Here is a 21,758-nt window from a genome sequence, read left to right as displayed (position 1 = left end):
GTGAACAAAACCAGACAAAGTTCCTGCTCTAGTGGAGTTTACAGTTTAGTGGGGGAAGACAGGCACCACTGAAACAATCCACAAAGGAGTATAAATATCTAACTCCCATAATTCTGTTAAGAGGTACGTGGAACTATGGGAGCACATAATAGAGGAATTACTCTGGTGGTGGAGTCAGGGAAGGCTTTCCTGAGAAGTGAGCAGCAGTCTGAGGTCTGAATATGCACATTCAGGTGTCTCTGTCCAGAATGGCTGCTCTTTTTTGTCTCCACTGACTTGATTTATCTACTACCTTGTTGAAACCTCCCCATCATCCGAGTTATCTTCAGTGTCACTGTCCCAGGAAATCTTCACTGACCTTTCAACTAGAAGCGACCTATTCCTCTTTAATCCCCATGGGATGTGCTCTTCCTCTGCCTTACCATCTGGGTGCATGTTCCACTTACGTCCTTCCTCCCACCCCACTTCTCTGTAAGACAAAGGCTATCTCAACTTCCCACTGCACGTCTAGCCACCTAGCTTGCACTTAACCAACATTCAACATTTATTTTAATCGAATTTAAAACTACATTTTATAGGTGTTTACCACCATCTAGTTTCACAAAAGATTTGATAATTTACATAGAGGTGGTGTGTGTGACATTCCCACAAACCCAGACACTCTAACCCTTGGATTTTTGTCCATAAAATGAGTTTTAATTATTAAAATATACTGATAAGGGTTATTATTGTATTTCGGTCAGCTATCATAATTTGTATGAGCTGAAGTTTCCTTAGTTTATTACTTAGATTATTACAACCCTTCTTCCTTAGTATAAGGGGCAAGGTGGTTGAATTTCTCAGAGATGCATAATACCTTTTACGTCTTTCAAGGGGCCTGGCTCTTTTCAGTATTTTAGAATGACAGTTGTCCCGGGGGGTACAATGCCCTTCCTTAAATTCACACGTTGTTCATCTTCCTAGTGGCCTCATAAACAGGACGCTAATTAAAGGGCACAGTAATATATTGAAAGCGAACATCCTCTTAGAGATCGTCTGGTAACAGAGACCGGAGACTTGTCCCAAACCACAGAGATGGTAATAGCTGTTCCCTTTGATAATCGTTTGATTCTCAGGCAGTAGCTTTCTCTACGGGGACGCAGAGCGTCAGAGATTTACAGTCACAGCAACATTTACACAACTCAGGACAGACTCCAGCAGGGAGTTCAACAGTTATCCTCTGGGTGGAGGTATTGCCAGGCTACAAAGCTATGGCAGGCAAGCAAACTTCCAGAGGCGCTAAGTTCAAAGCCGCCAGAGGGATCTCGCGCAAAGTCAAGGCAGGGAAAAGAAACGCCCAGGGAGAGCAAAGGCGCCTCGTCTCCTGCCCCAGGTGCGGTAAAGGGAAAATGCCGAGATCCGCACTGGCTCGCGCTTGCAGCGAGCGCTCGGTGCCTGTCCCCCAACCCAGAAGCTCGCTCCTCTTGGCGAGAATGGGCACAGGAGAGCCGGCTCGGGGTAACTTCTCTCCACTCAGGATCTGCGGTGAGATGAAAGGAAAGGAGCGCCCTTCCGACGTCACCCCGGGCCGGCGCGTGCGGCAGTGAGCCCGGGTGGGGGGCGGGGTCGGCGGGCGCCCCTCCGCCCCGGCGCCGTGCGCTTCCCGGTCCTCCTCCTCCGCGCCGTCACTGGCTGCATCTCCGCGGCCCCGGCACAATAGAGGCTCCGCCCTCCCTCCACGCGAGCGCTCTGCGGAGCCCTCGCCCAGCCGCCGCCGCCGCCGCCGCCGCCCGCCCCGCGCCCCGCGCCGCGCCGGGTCCCTTGTGCCGTGGCTCCCCGCCGCCCGCCCCGGCGCGCACAGCCTGCGTCTGCCCGGGCGCCTGCCTTCCACCTGAGCCCTCTCCAGCGGGCGACGCGCTCGGCTAGCCCGTGCCCGCCTCCACCTTCCCGGTCACCTCTTCCTACCCTGCGTCTCGCTCTCCCCTGGGGCTGCACAGTCCAGGGCTGCTGGCGTCGGGAAGGAGATGCCCAGGGTCTCCGAGGCGCACCCTCCTGGCCCGCTCAGCCGCACCCAGCTTTAGAAGGCGCTCTGAGCAGCCGCCGACGGGACACCCTCTCGCCTCAGTACTCGCTGAGACCCCCGACCCCAGCCGTTCTCCGAAGGGGCCGAGGCCCCCCCCTTGTCGCGTCCCTCATGGCCACGCGCCTGCTTCTAGTTCTCTGCTTGGCTCTGGTTGTGGCTCCCGGCTGGGGGTCCGGCCCTGCTCCCACGGGCATGAGCGAGCCCCCGGAAATGCAGACGGTGGCGCCCACGGAGGATGAGACTCTGCAAAACGAGGCGGACAACCAGGAAAACGTTTTATCTCAGGTAGGATGCCGCGTCCCCTGACCGTCCCCTGACCTGGTGGCAAGAACCAGAATGTGGTCCTTGCTGAAGCGTTTGGTGGCAGCCGTTTTCCCTTCCATTATCTACGGGAAGAATATTTGCTTTCATTTATAAGAACATTTTCTTAAATGGAAGGACGTGGGTCCTCCTCTCAAAATCACGGGGTCTTTCAAGGTTACTGAATCAGGAGAAAGGAGAGAAGGAAGGGAAGACTCCACACGACTCTCTGAGAAAAAAGAAAAAAAAAATTTTTTTTGTTTAAGCGTTGTGAAAAGTCTCTCGTGTCTGGGTAGCTGTTTTCAGAACTGGAATGTGAAAACAGGCGTGCATGTTGGACAGGAGGCAGATGGTGCAACCCATGGGGAGATATTTTTATGGCATAGGATGAGATGCCCAGGCAGAAGCATGGGGAGAGGACAGAACAGCAACATGTGTGATAAATGTGAGGTGACCCCAAAACAAAGGGCCCGACCGACGACAGGACCCAGTGTACTGCGAGGGTGCAACGGGAATGCAGATCCACGCAGGTCTGGTAGATAGTGGGGCCGAGTTACAGATGACAGTGATGGGCTTTGTAACATGTGTGTTTACAAAGCACTTGCGCTTGTTTTATCTGACTCACTCCTCAAAACACCCTGATACCCATTCTATCATAAGGACCATAAGGCTGAAGAGCACTAGCATGGGTAGAGCCAGGCCTTCTGACAATACTCAGCCCAGATCTCATGACTGGAAAGCACCGTCTCTCTAGACTGTTTATTCCACGCTCTCCAGAGCTGGCATGATGATGTATGGTGGGTGTCACCATAATCCTTGGGATGAGGGATGTCTGAGCAAGGATCCCTATAGAGCTGCCTGCATCTCCACTAAGCCCTTGGACTGGGTCTTGTGTCCTTCCTGTAGAAAGAATGATCACCTCCACTTGGGGATTTATTAAACACCAGTCTCCTCACTCTTCCTTTAATAATTACGCTAATATATGCCCTATACCCACCCATAACCTCATACTGACCCCTCAACTGAAAAGACGTAAAAATCCCTCACATTGGGATTCTGGAACACCATCAACAAAAGCTTTCCTGAAACCTGAGCCTCCTGAAAGGAAGGCATCCACCCAGGGTTCTCAGAGCAGGGTTATGTAGGAATCTAGGCAGAGTTTCAGAAAGTAGACAGCCACGATTTACTATCAGCCCATGCAGACCAGCCACTTCAGTCACCCTGAACTACACCTCCTTCTTCCTCTGATCCATTCTCTATTTGACAACAGCCCTAAAACAAATATTAGTATTAGCAGAAACCCAACCTTTGCAAGGAAAACATTACATGCCTTCTTCCCCCCAGCATCCCAAGGAACATTTCCACTCAAGCTCAATGCCTGTCTGCCTGCCTGCCAGCCTGCCTGCCTGCCTGCCTGCCTGCATGCATGCCAGGATCATTATTAGTCAAGCCAAGGAAACCCTTCTGCCTGCCTAGGAAGAGAGTCTTGGCTTTGGGGATGTAGGGTCTGTTGGAAAGGAACTGGGGGTGGGGGTGGGGGGGGGGTGATTCCCAGCAAGTACTCAGAATGGGGTCTCCAAAAAGCCTACTGTTGCGTGTTTTCCTCCTGGAGAGGCTGGCAGAGGCACATGCTCAGAAGGAAATGTTTAGTATTGCAGAAGCAGCAAACGCTGCCAGTTTGCTGTCCTGGTTTTGGCCTGGGGTTTGGATTAAGAAGCTGTTCTAGGCGCCACATGAACACTTAGGCTGAGTAAACCTTACTGTCTTGTGGACCCGTCTCTCTCCTCCCTACTCCCTTTTTCCAAAACTAACCCATCCTTCAAGGCTCAGATCAAATAACATTTCCTCCAAGGAGTCTTTCTTTGTCCCCAGTTGGAGCCACTCTTAGCTCCCACTGCACTCTGTGTCTACACTTGTCACTCTCTACTCCGTGTGACTGGTATTTATATGCCACATGCACTTGAGAGCAGCTGTCCATTTAGTCCATCTCCTTACCTCTCCCAGCATCTCCCATAGTCCCTAGAAGGCACTGAATGAATGAATGAATGAATGAAATGAACGAATGAGGAGGGAAGCCAGCAGTCTTCAAACTTGGATAGCAACTTTCTAATACCTCCATCAACCCCTTCTCCTTTTCCTTTTTTGATCTACACCAGGAGTCTTGATGAAGGCAAGGGCTATTGGAAGAATGATGGGGCTCATTTGTTTTTTCCCTTTAAATGATGAAAGGTTAAGGCTCCCTGAGAAATACACAGCTTTCCAAGACAAACGAAGAGAGCTGAACTCTGAATACCTTCATGGAAATATCAGACTCAGCAAATTGCATGGCGATGACCTATTCACTCCATGGTTCAGAGTGGTCCGAGGTCTCCGGATAGAGCAGGACATTTGACAAAGTAGATAAAGAGCCTCCTTCAGGAGCCTGACTGGCACCTGTGTTTGATACCCTCCCCAACCCATTTTCTCTGTGTGCTTCTAGTTGCTGGGGGACTATGACAAGGTCAAGGCTGTGTCTGAGGGCTCGGACTGTCAGTGTAAGTGTGTGGTGAGACCCCTGAGCCGAGATGCCTGCCAAAGGATCAACGCAGGGACCTCCAGGAAAGAAGACTTCTACACTGTGGAGACCATCACCTCAGGCTCATCCTGCAAGTGTGCCTGTGTCGCGCCCCCATCTGCCCTCAATCCCTGTGAGGGAGACTTCAGGCTCCAGAAACTGCGGGAGGCAGACAGCAAGAACTTGAAGGTAGGACCTGGTGTGGGCAATGCCATGGATCAGAGGGCACCATAGGGACCCATGAGTCCAGCAGGGCCATTGCTAGGGATTATAAGACCTTTGAAGGAGGTCAGGCCCTGGTCCCCAGAGTCTTGTGTATGGATCCAAGGCTGATGTTCTGACAAACTGGTCATTTCAGCCCTAGTGTCTGAGGGAGATGCTGAGAGCAAAATGTGCCTGCCCCTCCTTATGGAGCTAGGGAGGCTTAGCCTGGGACCAGCTGCCAGGCCCAGCTAGCCAAATGAACTCGGCATTCTTCTCCAGGAAAATTGCTATCATGATTTACTGTCAGCCCAGCATGCATCCTGAAGAGGCAAAAGAAACACAGAAAGGAGTGAGCCTTTTGGTTCTCAGCACAAGGGCTGGGGTGGCCCAGGGGCCTGCTCTAGGCCGGGTCCTCAAACTGTGATCCTGTGATCATGCTCCATAGGGTGGGGAAGCTCAGGCCCTCCCTGGGCAGCCGCACTGATTGGCTGAGGATTTTATCTGATCCCACACTACTGCCTTCACTTGCAGTGTGGGGTAGTGGAATGAGCTTGTTTTGGAGTTAGGTGGACTTGGGTTCAGATCATTGCTGTATAATTCTGCTCAAGTTATTTAACTTGTCTGATCTCAGTCTCCTTGAATAAAATGTGGGAATAATAACATTTACTTCATGTGGTTGTGAGAATCAATGAGATGGCAGCTATGGAGTTCTTGGCACCATGCCTGACATTCAGTTAGGCATGACTATGCAAATGAACGAATGAATGACTATGTCAAGTGCTACTGCTGTGCCTGGCACCTGGTATTCACTTAGTGACTTGTAGTCACTGATATCTCTTTAAGCAGAGTGCTCTTTTACCAGTATAAAGAACATCCCAGGATTTAGCTGCATTACTCAGATCTGCAGCTCTGCCATGAAACTACTTTCTGAACCAAGTGCCACAGCCACCTGGTTATATGATTGGACTCGGGGAATTCTAGAACAACATCAGGCAAAATTTCAATTAGGAATCAGAAAATCCTCATAGTACATACTAACCAGCTACCATTCCATGACTGTTAGCCAGGATTCAGCTATCTTCCCCCAGTGGGGAGAAGGAAGCTATTCTTCTCTGAGTATTTTGTACATGGAATTCTTCATTTTGAAACAAGGCTGGAAGATGAGTGGGAAGCAGAGATTGCAAAAGTGTGGCCCAGCAAACTCTTCTAGGGACTGGCCCTTGGCAGGGAGGCTCCGTTTAAGCATCTCTCATCTGTCCCCTTTGCCTGCAGTCTGTATGCCCTGGATGCCACTAGAGCTTTGGCTACCTTCTTTCCAGTGGCTCTGTGCTGGCAGGAGGGACAGTATTGAAAAAAACTGAGAGGGCTGGATGCCTTATGGCAGCTTGCCATCTCAAAAATGGGCTTTTGGGTCTCCTTTACCACAGGATCAGTTTAGCTTTTCGTGCTAAGGAAAACCTGTTGGTGCCTTCTAGGGCTTTTAGTAGACAATGAAGTTGAGTGTTTCAGAAGCATATCCTCAAAGTATTAACATTTATAGCCACTTTGTTGAGTATTTATAGATTACCTGTTACGGGCCAGGTGCCATGCTAGATATCTTGGGGTAAGAAATGAAATAGACGCTACTTTGAAGGAGCTCAAAGTCTAGTAGGAAAGATAGATGTGCATGCAATTGACAGATTTCATAAAAGAGTCATAAAAAGTTTGTGAAGATGTCTAGACCTCAAGTTTACTTGTTCTTGTAGGATTCTCCCATTTTCTTACCCAAACATTCTAGAAGGCAGAATACACATACACCATTGTGCTTGTCAACATCCCCACCTGCCTACACAAACGTGTTCCTGAGGGCCACCTCTCAATTTCTGGCTAGTGGCTTCCCTGTCAAGCTTCCAACATGGAGATCTGAAAGGAAGCTTCTCCCGCTGTGGTCTGTAGGCCTCAGCCCTGGACTAACCCCTTGCCCTTGTTTCCTAGCTCTCCACCATCATAGACATGTTGGAAGGAGCTTTCTATGGCCTGGATCTCCTGAAGTTGCATTCAGTCACCACCAAACTGGTGGGGCGAGTGGATAAACTGGAGGAGGTAAGGGAGACTCTGGTTTCCATATCTTTCTCTTGATCAAATCCAAAAGAATATCAAACTTCCCACAACAGTTTTTCAGAAAGCATGTGCCCTTACTAGACTTAACCCATTCTATTCTTTGGAAAGGAAAAAATATATATAAAACATCCATTCCAAATAAAGCCAAATTCTTGGAGGCAGAGAGAATCAGTGAAGTAGAAATGTTAAATATCTTCTATTTATTCATGTATAAGAACCATATAACCAATGTATTTCTATTTTTACCTTGACTTCCAGGGAACTCAGAGGTAAATGAAATGTAAAAGTACAATAAGTATTTTATCTCCAATTTTAAGGTAGAGTCCTCTGCCTCCTGGGTATTTGGTTGCTATTTTCTTTAATTGTTCTGGTGCATGCCTGTGTGTGTGTATATATATGAATCCATCTTAAATCTATTTTAGAGAAGACATAAAAATGATTACTAATAAATAGTGTTCCCTACTGGACATTCAGGCTGTTTACACCCACGAAGAATAGACCAGTAGTGTAATTGTCATAGACAAAGACATCACATTATTCTGACTGTGTTCCAGAGGGATGTATGGCGGGTGCCATCGTTTTCATCTAGTGGCATATGATGTGATCATGGGAGCTAGGAGTTGTTATAGACACAGTAATAATGTTGACATTATTTTGTTGCTGTAGTATTTTAACATATAGATGAGGAATCATTTAATCACCACAAAATAATGATTATCATTCAGCCTTATTGATGAGAAGCTTATGAGTGTGTTTCATTGACTGGCATTCACTTCTTGGACTGATCCTTGAAATATTGACTCAAAGAGCTACTGCTTCAAGTCGAAATCCATTTCTTTAAATTTTAGAGTTACTCTTAAGTGGTAAATTTAATCTGAATGACAGTAAACATATCAATATTTCTTATGAAAAAGTAGGCTTCTGGGGTCTGTCATGGATGAGCTGAGTTTCCTTGATGGGTGATTAGCAGATTTAGGATGTGAAAAAAGTAGTTCATGGCAGAAAGAGCACCAGCCTAGCAGTCAGGAAAGTGAGTTACTCTTTGTCTGCTGTTATCTGCTCCATCTGCAAAGTGAGAATGGTACTCTGTCTACTTTGTGTGATTGCTGAGGGTATAGAAGGAGCACTTATCATTATGAAAATACTTTGAAATGGTTAAATAAAGTGAGGCACTTGGGTTATGATAAAGAAGAGATTGGGGGCAAACATACCCACATTGCTTTGCCAGGAGAGCTGGGACAAAGATGTAGAAACATTGTAGTTACAGGGATTGGTTTCGGCACACTCCTTGCACTCCTGAAAATGTTCCCAGAAAATGAACACCAGTTCCTCCTCCCCGCCACCTCAGGCTTGGCTCATCCGGAGCCCGAGCTTTGTTGGCAGGTAGAGGTGGCCGACAGCACCACATCAGCCCTCTCCTTGCTTTCTGTCCACTCTCCTCCACAGGCCCCCTAAGAGAACTAGGCCACTAGGCATCTTGAGTCTCTCCTTCCCCACCGTTGACAACCGGAATGATGAGATTGGGAATGGTCAGCACCATCCTATTACCAACAGATTCCGTGCAGGCTTGGGACTCTTTCTCATATTCCAAACCACTTTCTGATTCTTTCAGATGGGTTCAAAAGCAATTAAACCAGGGTCCAATATTGGAAAGTGCCTGTTTCACCAGGCCCCGAACCATTCAAATAATGCAATACTCCTTTAAGAAAAGGATTGCGTTTTTCTAGGAACAGGAGTGACAGCCACCTCTTCTGCTTTCACCTGACCTTGGCAGCCACATGATTTTTATTCTGTCTGGAGAACACAGCCTGGAGAAGATAGCTCCAGGAGAGAGCACAGCGCTTGCTCAGAGGCCAACATCAGGCACTCAGCCTCTGGGGAAGGCTGGTCGGCTGGGCTCTGTTCAAAGGCCACAACCTATTTCCAGCCTTGTCTATCAGCTCAACCCTTTCTGCTGGCCAAGGGTAGGAGTGTGGGTGAATTTGATGCAATGCCAATGCCCCAGCAGGATGGTATTTTCTGTGCAGGCACACAATAACTGGGTTTTTGGCAAAAACAATCTTAGTTACATCAATGAGAGTATTCTCTTTTTCAAAACTGTTATATTTAGTAGCAAAAACTGGTCCTTTATAATAAAAATAATTATAAAAATAAGTAATCTATTATATTTACATAGTATTTTATGATTTTTAAAGCATTTCTTACACATTTGACCCATTTGTTCTTGTGAATTGGGCAGAGTGAGACCCTTGGAAATTAGATGACTTGTCTAAGATCACAGTGTGAGGAAGTGAGGGCTGGGGCTCAGGCCTTCTGGTTCCTGGTCAAGGGCTCTTTCTAATCAACCCCGTAAGTTTCTTCAAATCACTGCTGTCTGCCCTGTAAGCATCAGTTTTTCCTAACCAGAACTTAAAACAATAGCTCTTCCAAGGGAATTTCTAGGCAGAACTTTGACTGTATCTCTTAGTCCAATTAAATAAGATTAACGTTGAATTAGGAAAGGTCCTAACCCGTGGGAGTTTTCCCGAAATGAGGCAGTGCAAAGCGATAGGGTTCTGTGATGTGACAGTAAGAGTTGTTGGATGTGTCCGGGCCCCTAGGCCTGAAGAGTGCAGCACTGTATTTTGGCTTGAGTTCCTCTCCTAGCTCATGCCAGCTGACTGTCTGCAGCCCGCAGTAATCGAAAAGGCAGAATGTTGAGTAAATGGAAAAAACACTCTCTCCAGCCTGGCTCTGCAGGAGGAATGAAAATGAAATTCTGTTCCTGGTCCTTGGATATTCTTGAATCGCAAGGGGAGTTCTTTGGAGGTCAGACAGGACAAAAGGGGTCAGAGCAGAGAGGCATTCTGCCCAGAGTAAGATCGGTGCTTGGCACTATATGCGGGCATACGTATATAGGATATAGCCACAGTTCCACACTGGGTATATAGGAGGATGTGGGAATGGAAACTCCATTTGCAGATGAAAGAGGAAGGAAAGAGAGAGAAATGAAATCTGAACTATTCAGAGTCTCACCTCCTGGTAAAATGAGCTCTGGGAGCTCTGCTTAGTGGAATGAGTTTGGTTAAGCTTTTGTTTTAAATCGTGAAAAATAATACATGCATAGAAAAGTGCATAGACAATGACTGTACAGCTTAACAAATTGCTATAAAGCAAATACCCATGTAACTACCACCAAGCTCAAGAAATAGAGCAGTGTTAACACCCCAAAAGCCCCCCACATGCCCTCTTTCACCCCTTCCCTGAAGGGAAACTCGACCCTGACTTTTATGTTAATCATCTTCCTTACTTTTCCTTATAGTTTCATCATCTAAGAATGCATTTACTATATACTGAATAGAGTAGTTTTGCCTGTTTTTGAACTTTAAATATATAGAGTCCTATAGAATTTGTGTGTATGTGTGTGTGTGTGTGTGTGTGTGTGTGTGTGTGTGTGTGTGTGTGCTGGGCTTCTTTCACACAACTTTTAATTTTTAATATTTGCCTATGTTGTTTTATTGTCTGTGGTTTATTCATTTTTCTTGCTGTGTAGTATTCTATGTATGAATACACCACAATTTATTTATCTGATGATTGATGCGTAGGTTGTTTCTAGTTTCATAATTCATAATAGCCCCATGAACATCCCCGTGCACACCGTGGTGCATACCTGCATGCATTTCTCTATGGTATATGAGTAGGAATGGAACTAGTGGGTCATTAGTTATACTTATATTCAACTTTAAGAGATATTGCTAAACTGTTTCCCCAAGTGGTAGGACAAGTTTATACTCTTTCCAGCAGGGTATGAAAGTTCCAGACACCTCCTCACCAACACTTGATATTGTCAGGCTTTCTAATTTTTGACACTCTGGAGGGTATATCTTAGTGGGGTCATTTCACTGTGTTCCAAAAATTTAACTCCACAAACATCTTTCTTATTCATCTGGAAGAGGTCTGAAACCTGCACCAATTTTAGAAGTTGTCCAGGAAAAAGAAATGCTGAAGGTAGTTAACAGCCCAAGGGCAGACCTCAGCTGGCCCTCTCCTGTGAGTGGCCGGGAAGGGGATGAAAGAAGTGTGGGTGTGTGTTGGAGTTGGGGGTGGTGGGCCAGAGCATAGGTGCCAGGAGAGATGGGAATTAGAAGTCTAGAAGGAAAGCCTGTAGCTTCCAAAGGCAAAGATAAAACCTGTTCATTGCATATAGATCTGGCTGTGGCACTGATTCAGCTCAAAAAAAGACTATCACCCTGAGCTCTGAGAGCACCCAGAGACCCAAAGTCTTTTAGGCTGCCCAGACCTGAAAAAGAATTCTGAAGGAAGCAGAACTAGACGCATGGGCTACAACACCAAGTACCACATTCTGCTTCCAGGGGCAGATTTATTACTAAAGTGGAGAAAAAGACAAACAGAGGGGGACAGATCATTAAAATAATCTCTTCTAGCACCAAGTCTTTAGCTGGATTAAGTCATTCTCATAAAAATTGCAAATCTTTGTGAAGAAACGCCCCACCCCCACTTAGCTGCAGGATACCTGTAAATGTTTATAAGTACTTGGATATGCTTATGACTGTGTACACATGTGCCCTTGTGTATGTGTGAGTGCATATCCTGTGCTCTTAAAATAAATGCATGCCTACAAGCTTTCCATAGTGTAATTTCTGTTGCTAAAGCCTTGCCCCTCCTGGTATGTGACTTTCTCTTGCACCTACCTGCTGGAATTTGCAGACTCCATCCAAGAGCACAGATGGGCACCACAGAGCCTTGTGTGTTAGCCAAAGCCCTTTCCTTTGATAATGTTGCATCCAAGGAAGATTTAAAGTCTGTGATGGATTTACCAGCCCCAGAACTGGCCTGCTCTCCAGAATGTGCTGGCACAGGCATTGCTGAGGGTTCCTCCCCTAAACCTAAAGATTGGTGGCTTTTGTATTTCTGGTCTGGAAGGCAAGATCAAAGGAGCATTCCTGACCCCAGGGGACATATCTTTTCACCAACCAATAGGAAAATGTAATTTTCATGTGTGCAGGCTTGGCTGTGAGTTAGGAGCTGTCTCTTTCCAAGCTTCCCTTTCCTCCCACCTTCCACTCCCATCTAAACACCCCAAGTGCTCACTCTCTCTCCCAACCAAATCTGCTTTCTCAGAAGGGTTTGCTGTAAGTCACTTCAGAGGAGAATTGCTCACCCTGTCTGACTACAGTGTTCTCGTCTGTGTAAAGGCAGGGGCTTAGAGGCAGTGTTTCTAAGATACATTTCAGCTCTAACATTATTTAATTCAATTTACATCTTACTCCGAGTTCAAGCCAATATATTACCTCTCCTGGGGTTATATATATTTCAAATCTAATTTGCCACCGTGGAATATAAGGTTTTCTTCTTGGCTAAAGAGACTGAAGGTATAAGAGTCAGCTCTCCCTCTGCTGGTCTAGGAAAAGTTTATAGCTGCCAGGATGTGAGAGATCGTGTGGCTGTATTTTAAGGGGTGCAGTTACCCCTAATATAGAAATTCATCAGAGGTCTGGGACTTCTTGCTCTTTACTTGTCCGACCCTCCTTCCAGGCTCTGGACTTCCAAGGGCAACTTGGGCCTAAGTTGTCTTTGTTTCTAAGGTCTTCGCCCAGCACCTGATGTGGAATAGATGCTCGACAGCTGTTTGGTTGGGTGAGCGATTGAATGCGGCAGCTGGCAGCTCCCTGAGCCCAGACCTGACTGCTGGTGTCCATCAGCTGTGGTCAGAGGGATTGCGCTGCAGCCGGCCTGCCCTACCATTAGGAGCACCGGCTGTTTCCAGCTGTTCTCCCCATCCAGCTCTCTTACCAGCGGCTGGGGACAGCTGTCAGCTGGAGTAGCTGTCCCAGGCCATCTGGTCCTAGTCGTGTCCTGGAGGGCTCGATGGGGGAAGGGCAGGGCAAGCTGACGGGAACTGTGAGCCCTACCCCCATGGGTCCGCCTCACTCCCACCAGGAGCCGTGTCCTCCGCCCTCAGGCTTGCCATCTGCATGCAAGCCCTGTGCACATCCAGCTCTCTCCTGGTGGGTCCTGACACTACAGGGTTTCCCAGGTAGCCTCCCTGGACATGGTGGCAAGTGCCTGCTGTGTGACATGGGGTCAAGGTTTGGCTCACCTGCAGTCTATCTTAATCTCCTCCTACAGGTGTCTAGTGTGTCTCTGTACCACACCCGAGCCTCGTGTGCTTTCCTTCCTCCCTGCCCCAGGCTCACCAAGCCCTAGCTCCCTTTCCCTTTCCACCTGTGGACTTGCTTCTGAGATCCCAAGGGTCCATCTCACTCCAGCCCCACCCACACACCTCAAGCCCTATTTGGTGCCAGGCATTGTGTCACATAAAGCTCTCACCCATTCTCCATACCCAGCCTGGGTGAAGTGGGTGTCATTGTTCCTTCTTGCCTTACACGGTTACATACCAGGCTGTGAGTGGGGTGGGTTTCACACCTGGTATCGAGAGCCTGCACCTTCCCCCATCCCTGGTTCTTGTCAGGAAAACAAGACCACAGAGAACTGCCAGAGCTCTGCTCCATGATCATCTTCCCCCTGGTCCCCAAGGTTTTAGCTTAAGCTGCTACACAATCTCACCTAGGCACACATATACTTGTCCCAGAGCTGGACAGGGTCAGGATACAGTTCGTACCCATAAAACAGCCTTTCCCTGTGCCTGTTCCCCAAGTCTGCATGTCTAGTGTTGGGCTTGAGGGCTTGTTAAAACTGTGTTCTGACCAAACGTGCTGACTAGTGCTGACTGCCAGCTGGACCCCAACTCCACCATAACAGATGCCCTCGGCCCAGAGCCGTGTCTCGTTTGCACACTTCCTCCCCTCTGGTATCTGCACATCTGGCTGTGGTTAGCACTGGACACCTGTCCCCATCTGACAACATGGGCTTGCTCTCAGCAGACACCCTCTGATGCCCCTCCAGCCTGTGGCATTTGTTCTGGGAACACCTCTCAGTTTCTTGGCTCTGCCTAGCCCAAGCAGTCATGATACAGTTTCCAGATCTTTAACTGCCTCAGCTGGCTGTGTGCAGTCTTCTGTCCCCACCCTTTATCTGCTGGCTCTTCATCCCTCCTCCCATCTCTGCTCTTGGCAGGGCCATGTGGTGTGCTCGCTCCTGCCAGATAGGCACCCTTCCCACCTCCTCCACCTCACTGCCTGCACTGCCCACGAGCCAAGCTGCACATACCGTAAATGTCACAGTTGCAGCTGCCCTGGAGGTGAAGAGCCTGAGGCATGAGGTCATGGTGTTCACCCGTCTGCCAGGGAGGAGCGAGAGCACCCTGCATGGGCGGCATCCCTTGAGCCTCCTGAGAAATGTCTCCCAAAAGGTCCTTGGTGTGAGGGAAGCAGAGCCCCAGGGAGGGGTGGGGGAGCTCTACAAAGCCAGTACCCCCAGGCTGGAGGTGGCTGGGTGTGGGGGGTGGCCATGGAGGGGCAGCTGCTGCTGCTGCCCTGTGGGACACCAGCTGGCTCAGCCAGCAGGCCGATGGGGTGATGCCACCGCCAGCCCCATGTTTATTCAGGCGGCTGGCGGGCTTTGCCGTTCCCGTGAGGGGAGTAAAGCATACTGCTCCTCTGCGTTCTCAGGGCCAGGCCTGCCTCAAGCCCTCCTCTGTGCAAATCCAGAATAATGGCTCCTCACTGAAGCCAGAAAGGGGTTTGGAGATTATAAATCAATGAGAAGGGGGGGTTCTCTAGGGGCTTAGAAACCCCAAGATCTGGGGTCTGACCCCTTGCCTCACAGTGAAAGCCTCATTGGAGGGACCAGTGTTGACGTTTCCAGGTGTTCAGGAGTCAGGCAAGATCTTCTTTCCCACAGTAAAGATACTTAGGCCAAGCCATCCAGTGTACCCAGAGGTACCAGCACTTTTACCGGAGTCCAGGCTGGGCAGCAGGTGTGGTCACACTTCAGTCCCCTCCTCAGAGAGGCGTTACCAACCGGCCTCAGCCACGCCGCCCTGACTTAGTTTCTTCGCAGCACTTTTCACTGGTTGATGTTTTCTTGTTTACTCATCTGTTGCTGCCTACCCCCTCATGGCATGGAGGGTGGTCTTCCCCAGGGCAGGGTCCTTGTCCGTACTGCTCACGCTTGACCCCTCAGTGCCAGCAAGGAGCACGCTCGTGTGTGAATGAAGAGTAGCACGCAACATCCCTGCGCTGCTGGGCTTCGTGGTCTGTCTTAGGATGTGAGAGCTATGGGAGGGACAGCCACAGGTGCTGCTCTTGGCAGGGGCTTATGGCTTCCAGAAATGCGTGAACCACACCAGGAACTTTTCCATCAGCCCCAGAAAGAACTTGATTCCTGTACAACAGCCCCTCTCACACATTTCTGCTCCCTTCTCCAGCAGCTACACCCCAAGCTTCCTATATTTAAGGCAGCACTTCTCAAACTTTAATGTGTATGCAGAGCACCTGGGAATCTTGGTAAAATGCAGATTCTGGTTCAGCCGGGCTGGGTGGGACCTGAGAATCTTCATTTCTTACAAGATCCCACATAATGCCAATGCTGCTGGTCTCTGGACCACACTTTGAGTAGTGAGGATTTACGGGAGTCCAGCATTTCTATACTTCTCAGCATATGAATACCTTCTCATATATCCTGAAACCAAACTGTGAATATTCCCTGCCTTCTTGTATGTGCTTGGTGCTGCTGAGAGCTGGCCAAGTGTCAGGACTCTCTCCTGATGTTCTTAATGCTCTAGAAAGTGAGCTGGAGAAGCGAGGACCAGGAAGCTCATCTCTGCTGCTTTTTTTATGACCTTGGGCAAATCACATTCCGATTCTGAGCCTTAGTTTCCTCTCTGTAAAATGAAAGGTTAGGCTTTAATTCTGGGGTCCATTCCAGCTGTAACATTCTGTGGAAATTAACAACCACTTAGCATATTCCATGCACATCCATATATATTATATTCATTTAATCCTCATAACAACCCATAGGGAAAGTGCTAATGTATTATTACTATTTTACAGATGGGAAACAGAAGCAAAGGGAGTTTAAGTAATTTCCCTGAGATCACAGGTCTAGCAATAGCAGCACTGAGGTGCGAACCACAGAGTTTCCTCCAGAATCCACGCTCTTAATCATTGCACTTGACTGCCCCAATAACCCCTATCAGGAATGACTACACACCCAGTATCACCACTCATTCCAAGTATTCTTGAAACAGATCTCTTTCTCATGCACTTTAGCTCTCAGTTAATTCTGTGCAATTTAGAGAGGCTGGCTTGGCCTAAGCCCTACAGAACACATTGAGCCCTTCCAGTGCTCAAAATTTGGCCTGCGATGAAATGCTATGAGAATGGCATGGCTGATGGGTCTGGAGCCTGATTAGTTTAAAAAGCACCTATTTGGGCTCCTTTGAACAGCTCCTGTAGGAGCCACGAAGCCACAGTGTCTGTGTGTCATGGTCTGCCTGGATATGTACACATCCCCCTGGCTCTGAGCCACCATGGCTTTCCTCCAGGATGTAGTAGCATCTCACCAGGCCGCAGGGCTATGCCTGGCAGGATCTAAGCTTTCACACTTCCCATGTCTGTTTGTTAATGAAAGATGGAAAGCAAACACATCCTCTGTTTTACATGGCTGCTTCCTCTTCCAGCCTCATAAACACGGCCCAAAGAAGAACATCACATTGAAAAATTTGGATGCTCATGGAAACCTTAGGCTGGGGGCCAAAGTTGGACAATGTTGTGCCTCTATGTGGCCAAACTTTTCCAAAAATAACTAGAGAAGAAAGGGCATCTCTAAGCCTACTGACAACATTCTTATGATTCAAGTCCCACTCAGCATTTACTTTCTCCAGGAAGGTGCCTCTGACACCTCCAGCCCAGAACTAATGAAATCTCACATATGTCACTTACAGGCCCTGGTGTGGTTTGTCTCTCCCCAGTTACAGTTGCCATCTTCCCCACCCCTACCCAAGACAAGAATCCTAAGGGTATTTTGAGCCTTTCTTTCTGCCACACTGCACCTTTGACACTTGGGAGGTACTGACCAGTGTTGAAGTGTAGCTTTAGCTGTTCCTGGTATGGACCAGGTTTGGACCATGGCTAATTTGCCAAGTGTGGGGTCAGTGAGGGAAACTGTTTTGATAGGTAAATAGGAAAGTTTGAAGCCAGCTGCTATGGGTTAAGTGTGTTCCCCAAAAGTTCATGTATTGGAAATTTGACCCCCATTGTAACACTGTTAAGAGGGTGGGAAATCCAATTATGGTATTTGAAAGGTGAGGCCTTTAAGAGATGATTAGATTGTGAGGACTTTGCCCTCGTGAATGGATTGATCAGAATGGAGTGTTTGGCCCATTCTTGCCATGCAATATCCTGAGTTGCTGTAGAGATTCACCCCACCGTGAAGAAAATTCTCACAGATGTATTCCCTGGACCTTGGACTTCCCAGCCTCCAAACTGTAAGAAATAAATTCCATTTCTTTATAAATTACCAAGTTCCAGGTATTCTGTTATTAGCACCAGAAATGGATGAATACACCAGCCTACCAATTTTCTATGCAAATGATGCTTTTTAAAGTGCTGGGAAACAGTTTGTGCTCTTTAGAAAAGCAGACTAAATGGGCCGAGCCCGTGGCACACTCGGTAGAGTGCTGCACTGGGAGCGCGGCGACACTCCCGCCGCGGGTTCGGATCCTATATAGGAATGACCAGTGCACTCACTGGCTGAGTGCCGGTCACGAAAAAATGACAAAAAAAAAAAAAAAAAAAGAAAAGCAGACTAAATAGTTTTTGTTTTGTTTTTTTTCTTTTCGGCCACCTCATCTAAAATTGTTTAGAAAACCCTTCTTTTATTAATTGAGTGACCAGTTCACATGTATGGGGTGCAAGTGAATGGAATTTTTTGTAATGTTCATCATCACTGGGTTAGGGTGGACTGTATAGAAATGACAGAAAAAGAGCCAGGTGTCCTGGTGGCCCAGGGACATGGCAATGTTACTATTAGAAAAATTATGGTAGTTTGGGCAGCATTTCCAGTAGCTAGACACACCAGAGCTGGGCCACTCTGGAAATGCTGCCAGGGAAGCTGGCACTGGTCCTCAGCACAGGGCTGGGCACACTCTCAGGTCCCAGTCACCTGTTGGCCCATTGCTCAGCCTGTCTGTTGTGTCTCTGTGCGCTGAGCAGAAGACGGCTATTCGCTGTCTCCTGCTTGTCTTCAAAACACTTTTATGGATCCTCTTTTTAAATGTTTTCTCTTCTCAGGAAGTTTCTAAAAACCTCACCAAGGAAAACGAGCAAATCAAAGAAGACATGGAAGAAATTCGAACTGAGATGAACAAGCGAGGCAAAGAGAACTGCTCCAGTGACATCCTAGATGGCATGCCAGACATCCGCTCGGCCCTGCAGAGGGATGCGGCGGCAGCCTACGCCCACCCAGAGGTATAGCCCCAGCCTCTCAGTGCTCCTGATCACAGCCCCCAGAAGCGTGATACCAGCATCTCTTATCTGCAAAGAGCTTTTCGGGGTTCAGTCTTTTCACGGTTATGGTTTCATTTCGTCCGTGTGATAATTCTGTAGGTTTGATGGGCCGGGTTTACCCCATTTTACTTAACACTGAAGCCCAGAGAGGTTTGACAAGTAAGTGTGGAAGCCAAGACTGAACTCTGGGTCTCCTGAGTCGCAGTGCCCATTTTTTGGATAGCCCGTCCCGTCTTTGTGCGCATCTCTTGTATTCGTCAGTAAGGAGGACATATGTGCTGGCTTGTCTGGACCATCCTGGTTGACTCCTGAAGTTCTGGCATGATTATTAATAGTGTCCTCTTTTATTCTCAAAAATGTCCCAGTTTGGAAACAATAAGTTATATGGTCCCCACTATTTACAGCAGACTTTGTAATTTACTACATACTTTCATCACTATACCGTGTGGTCTTCACCACAGCTCTGGAGAGCAGGCTGGGCAGAGATCAGTAAGGTCAATTTACAGATGAGAAAGCATACCCAGCAGTGCTCGTGGTCCCCTAGCTCAGACAGTCAGTGGTGACAGAGGATCTCAAACCTCCAGCCAGTTGTGTCCCTAGCACAAGGTTACCCATGCAGGAGATGGAACACTGAATAATGTGATCTGGGGGATACCAAGAGACTTACTTAAAAATGCCTCCCCATTTGTTGCCTGTTTCTTTTGGCTCCAGTTACTAAGTAATGGTTAAATGCATTACATTTAACGTATTAGGTTATCTACTAAATTGATGTCCATTCCTGGACAGGCATTAATTTGGGAGATAACCCAAAAGACAAGAAGAGGAAGCAGGTACATTTTGAAGGCAGGACTAGAAGAGTCCTATTAGCAAGGCAGGTCTGGATGAAGTATTATAAAAGGGGTCCCTGGAAAAGCAGGGGATAGCAGCATTTAAGAGTGGCCTTGCTTACTCTAACTGGTTACCAAGGGTCGGCGGTGGACAGCAGAGCACACTGGTGTCGGGGGGGTGGGTGGGTTCCAGGTGGCTTCCAGGTGTGCTGTTGAGGGATCCCTTCAGCCTCAGGTGTGGGTTGAGTAGGCCCTGGGATAGTCAGAGCCCCTGAGCCGGTTTCTCTGTGTGCTGTGACATGAGAAAGGTTGGGAAGCATTGCTCTGCAGGACTCTGTTGCCAGGGTCATTAAGAGTTGGGGTAAGAGAGGAAGGAAGGCTGGGTATGTGGGCTTGGAACTCTTGGGTAGAGAAAGTCATCAAAGTGGTGCCAAGCAGGCAGCAGCTGTGGGTTTGGGGACTCTTGGGCACATGTGTTCCCAAGGCACTATAACAGGCAGATTAGGACTTCTGAGGCAACAAGCCCTGAAAAGGTGTCTGCACTCTCCCCAATATGTAGCTCAAAGTAAAAATTCCAAACCATAAAATAAGTATAAGGAGGACCAATAATTTTCTGGCTTTGCCCATGATGACTACTTTGATGCTTTTTTGGAAATATCATATTCCTTCAAAAATTATTTTTATACTCATTTTTGGGTGTCCCTGACATGCTGGCTACTGAGCATGTGTTTAGTCTGCTTGGTGGGCCATCCCTGAGTGGGTCTGAGCTCATCAGCCAAAGAGCCAGAGGACACTGGGCTGGAAGAGACTGGGAGGTACCCGCCAGTCACACCTGGGCCCAGTGTCTCTTATCTCAGCCCTTCTGGCACCCTTGGCCAGCCCTGCTGCCCATGGAGCCAGGCGTCCCTTGCCCTCTCTGGCTTCCAGTTTTGCATTCGGCTAAGCTTGAGAATTCATCTGTTGTCTTGATGACACATTTTGTGGTATGTTCAGGAACCCAGCTCAGATTTCCTGAGGGCAAACAGCAAACCAAATCAAACACACCAAATGCTTTTTCTCCTTGCTCAGCAAAGTCCTTTCCCCTCCTCAAATCCCCATTCATCACACTGCTGAGGTTAGCACAATCCATCCCAAGCCAGAGGGAGCGGGGCGGGTTGGGGAGGAAGTGGTGAAGGAGGCCCAAATATAGGATCTTCCTCTCCCTCTTCATCCCTCTGTCTCTTTTCGTAAACCCCATGCTGGAAAGGGGGCAAGTGGAGTGTAGGGGTTCGGTTGTTTGCTTTCACGGTTCTTATAGATGATGGCAGGGCTTCTTGGAATGGTGAAGGGCAATTTCTTGGAGGCCTCTCTGCAGGATGGTCCTTGCCGGGAGGGTTGGCCGGGAACTCTAGAGGCTGGGTTGGGAGTAGAGAGGGCAGGGTGGGAGTGAGAACACTGATGTCAGGAGTTGAAGTCACACAACAGACTCTTGGATTAACAGAGAGGAAATCAAAGTTTGGTGGGGGCTGCTGTCGCCCAGTGCAGCCTGTCGCCAGTGAATCCAAGGAAATTACATGTTCTCTGGCAAAGGCTGTCCATGGTCTTGCTCCATCTCCTTGGCTGGGAGAAAGAACTGCAGTTTCTGCCCTTCCCTGAGAGCCTGGAATTAAAGACAGTTCCTGGGGTTTGCCACGAAGAAATGACAACCTGCTTTTGCAATGCAGAGGGGAACCAGGGCCCTCAGCGTCTGAGTCAAGGGCTGTGGCTGGGGCCTTTTGTCAGCCTCCCAGGCAGCTCTTCCCAGTGGCAAATGAGGGATCTCCCAAGTCTGCTGGTCAGGAGCCAGACCATGGTCCTGGGGACTTGGGGAGGTAGGTGATTTTTTGGATGGCAGACAAGTTAGTCCCTTGGTCAATGCTATGGGCAGTAAGGCTTAATTTAAGGAGGAGCAAAGGCTCTGAAGGCTGGCAGCTCTGGGCCTTCTTGATAGTTGAGTGACTTATTAGGTGTCCCTTTCAGCCACTTAATTGATTGACTTTCAACCAAATTGCTAAATAACTCTGAGCCTCTGTTTCATCATCTGTAAAATGTGGGTAATAATATCTACTTTGCCTCATTGCTGTACGGGTTAAAAATAATATAAAGGGACATGGCCATAATAGATGTCCATTAAAATATAATCACCACCGACTTGGTATCCCCTACACCTCTAGTTGAGATCACTTCACCAGCAAGAATAGGGAATCAGGCGGGGGGTGGGGGGCAGGCAGCAGGAGTGGGGATACCCAGGGCACAGTCAGGCAGGTCGGCCTGTTTCTTCT

At 48.2% G+C, this 21,758-nt stretch overlaps 1 protein-coding gene across 3 annotated transcripts in view; it reads left to right on the top strand.

Moving 5' to 3' along the window:
• Window positions 1-2,173: 2,173 nt before the first annotated feature.
• Window positions 2,174-21,758, top strand: part of OLFML2B (olfactomedin like 2B) — a 32,846-nt gene continuing 13,261 nt past the window's right edge. For 2 of the 3 annotated variants that reach the window (XM_063106192.1, XM_063106191.1), the window contains exons 1-4: window positions 2,174-2,347; window positions 4,842-5,105; window positions 7,095-7,202; window positions 18,416-18,592. In XM_063106192.1, the coding sequence (XP_062962262.1) occupies window positions 2,174-2,347; window positions 4,842-5,105; window positions 7,095-7,202; window positions 18,416-18,592 (723 nt within the window). Of the gene's footprint in view, window positions 2,348-4,841; window positions 5,106-7,094; window positions 7,203-18,415; window positions 18,593-20,620; window positions 20,624-21,758 lie in introns of all 3 variants that reach the window. The other variant, XM_063106193.1, reaches the window with a different exon arrangement.

The sequence above is a fragment of the Cynocephalus volans genome, chromosome 8, assembly GCF_027409185.1.
Source record: "Cynocephalus volans isolate mCynVol1 chromosome 8, mCynVol1.pri, whole genome shotgun sequence".
Taxonomy (NCBI): domain Eukaryota; kingdom Metazoa; phylum Chordata; class Mammalia; order Dermoptera; family Cynocephalidae; genus Cynocephalus; species Cynocephalus volans.
This window is presented reverse-complemented; position numbering and strand designations above follow the sequence as displayed.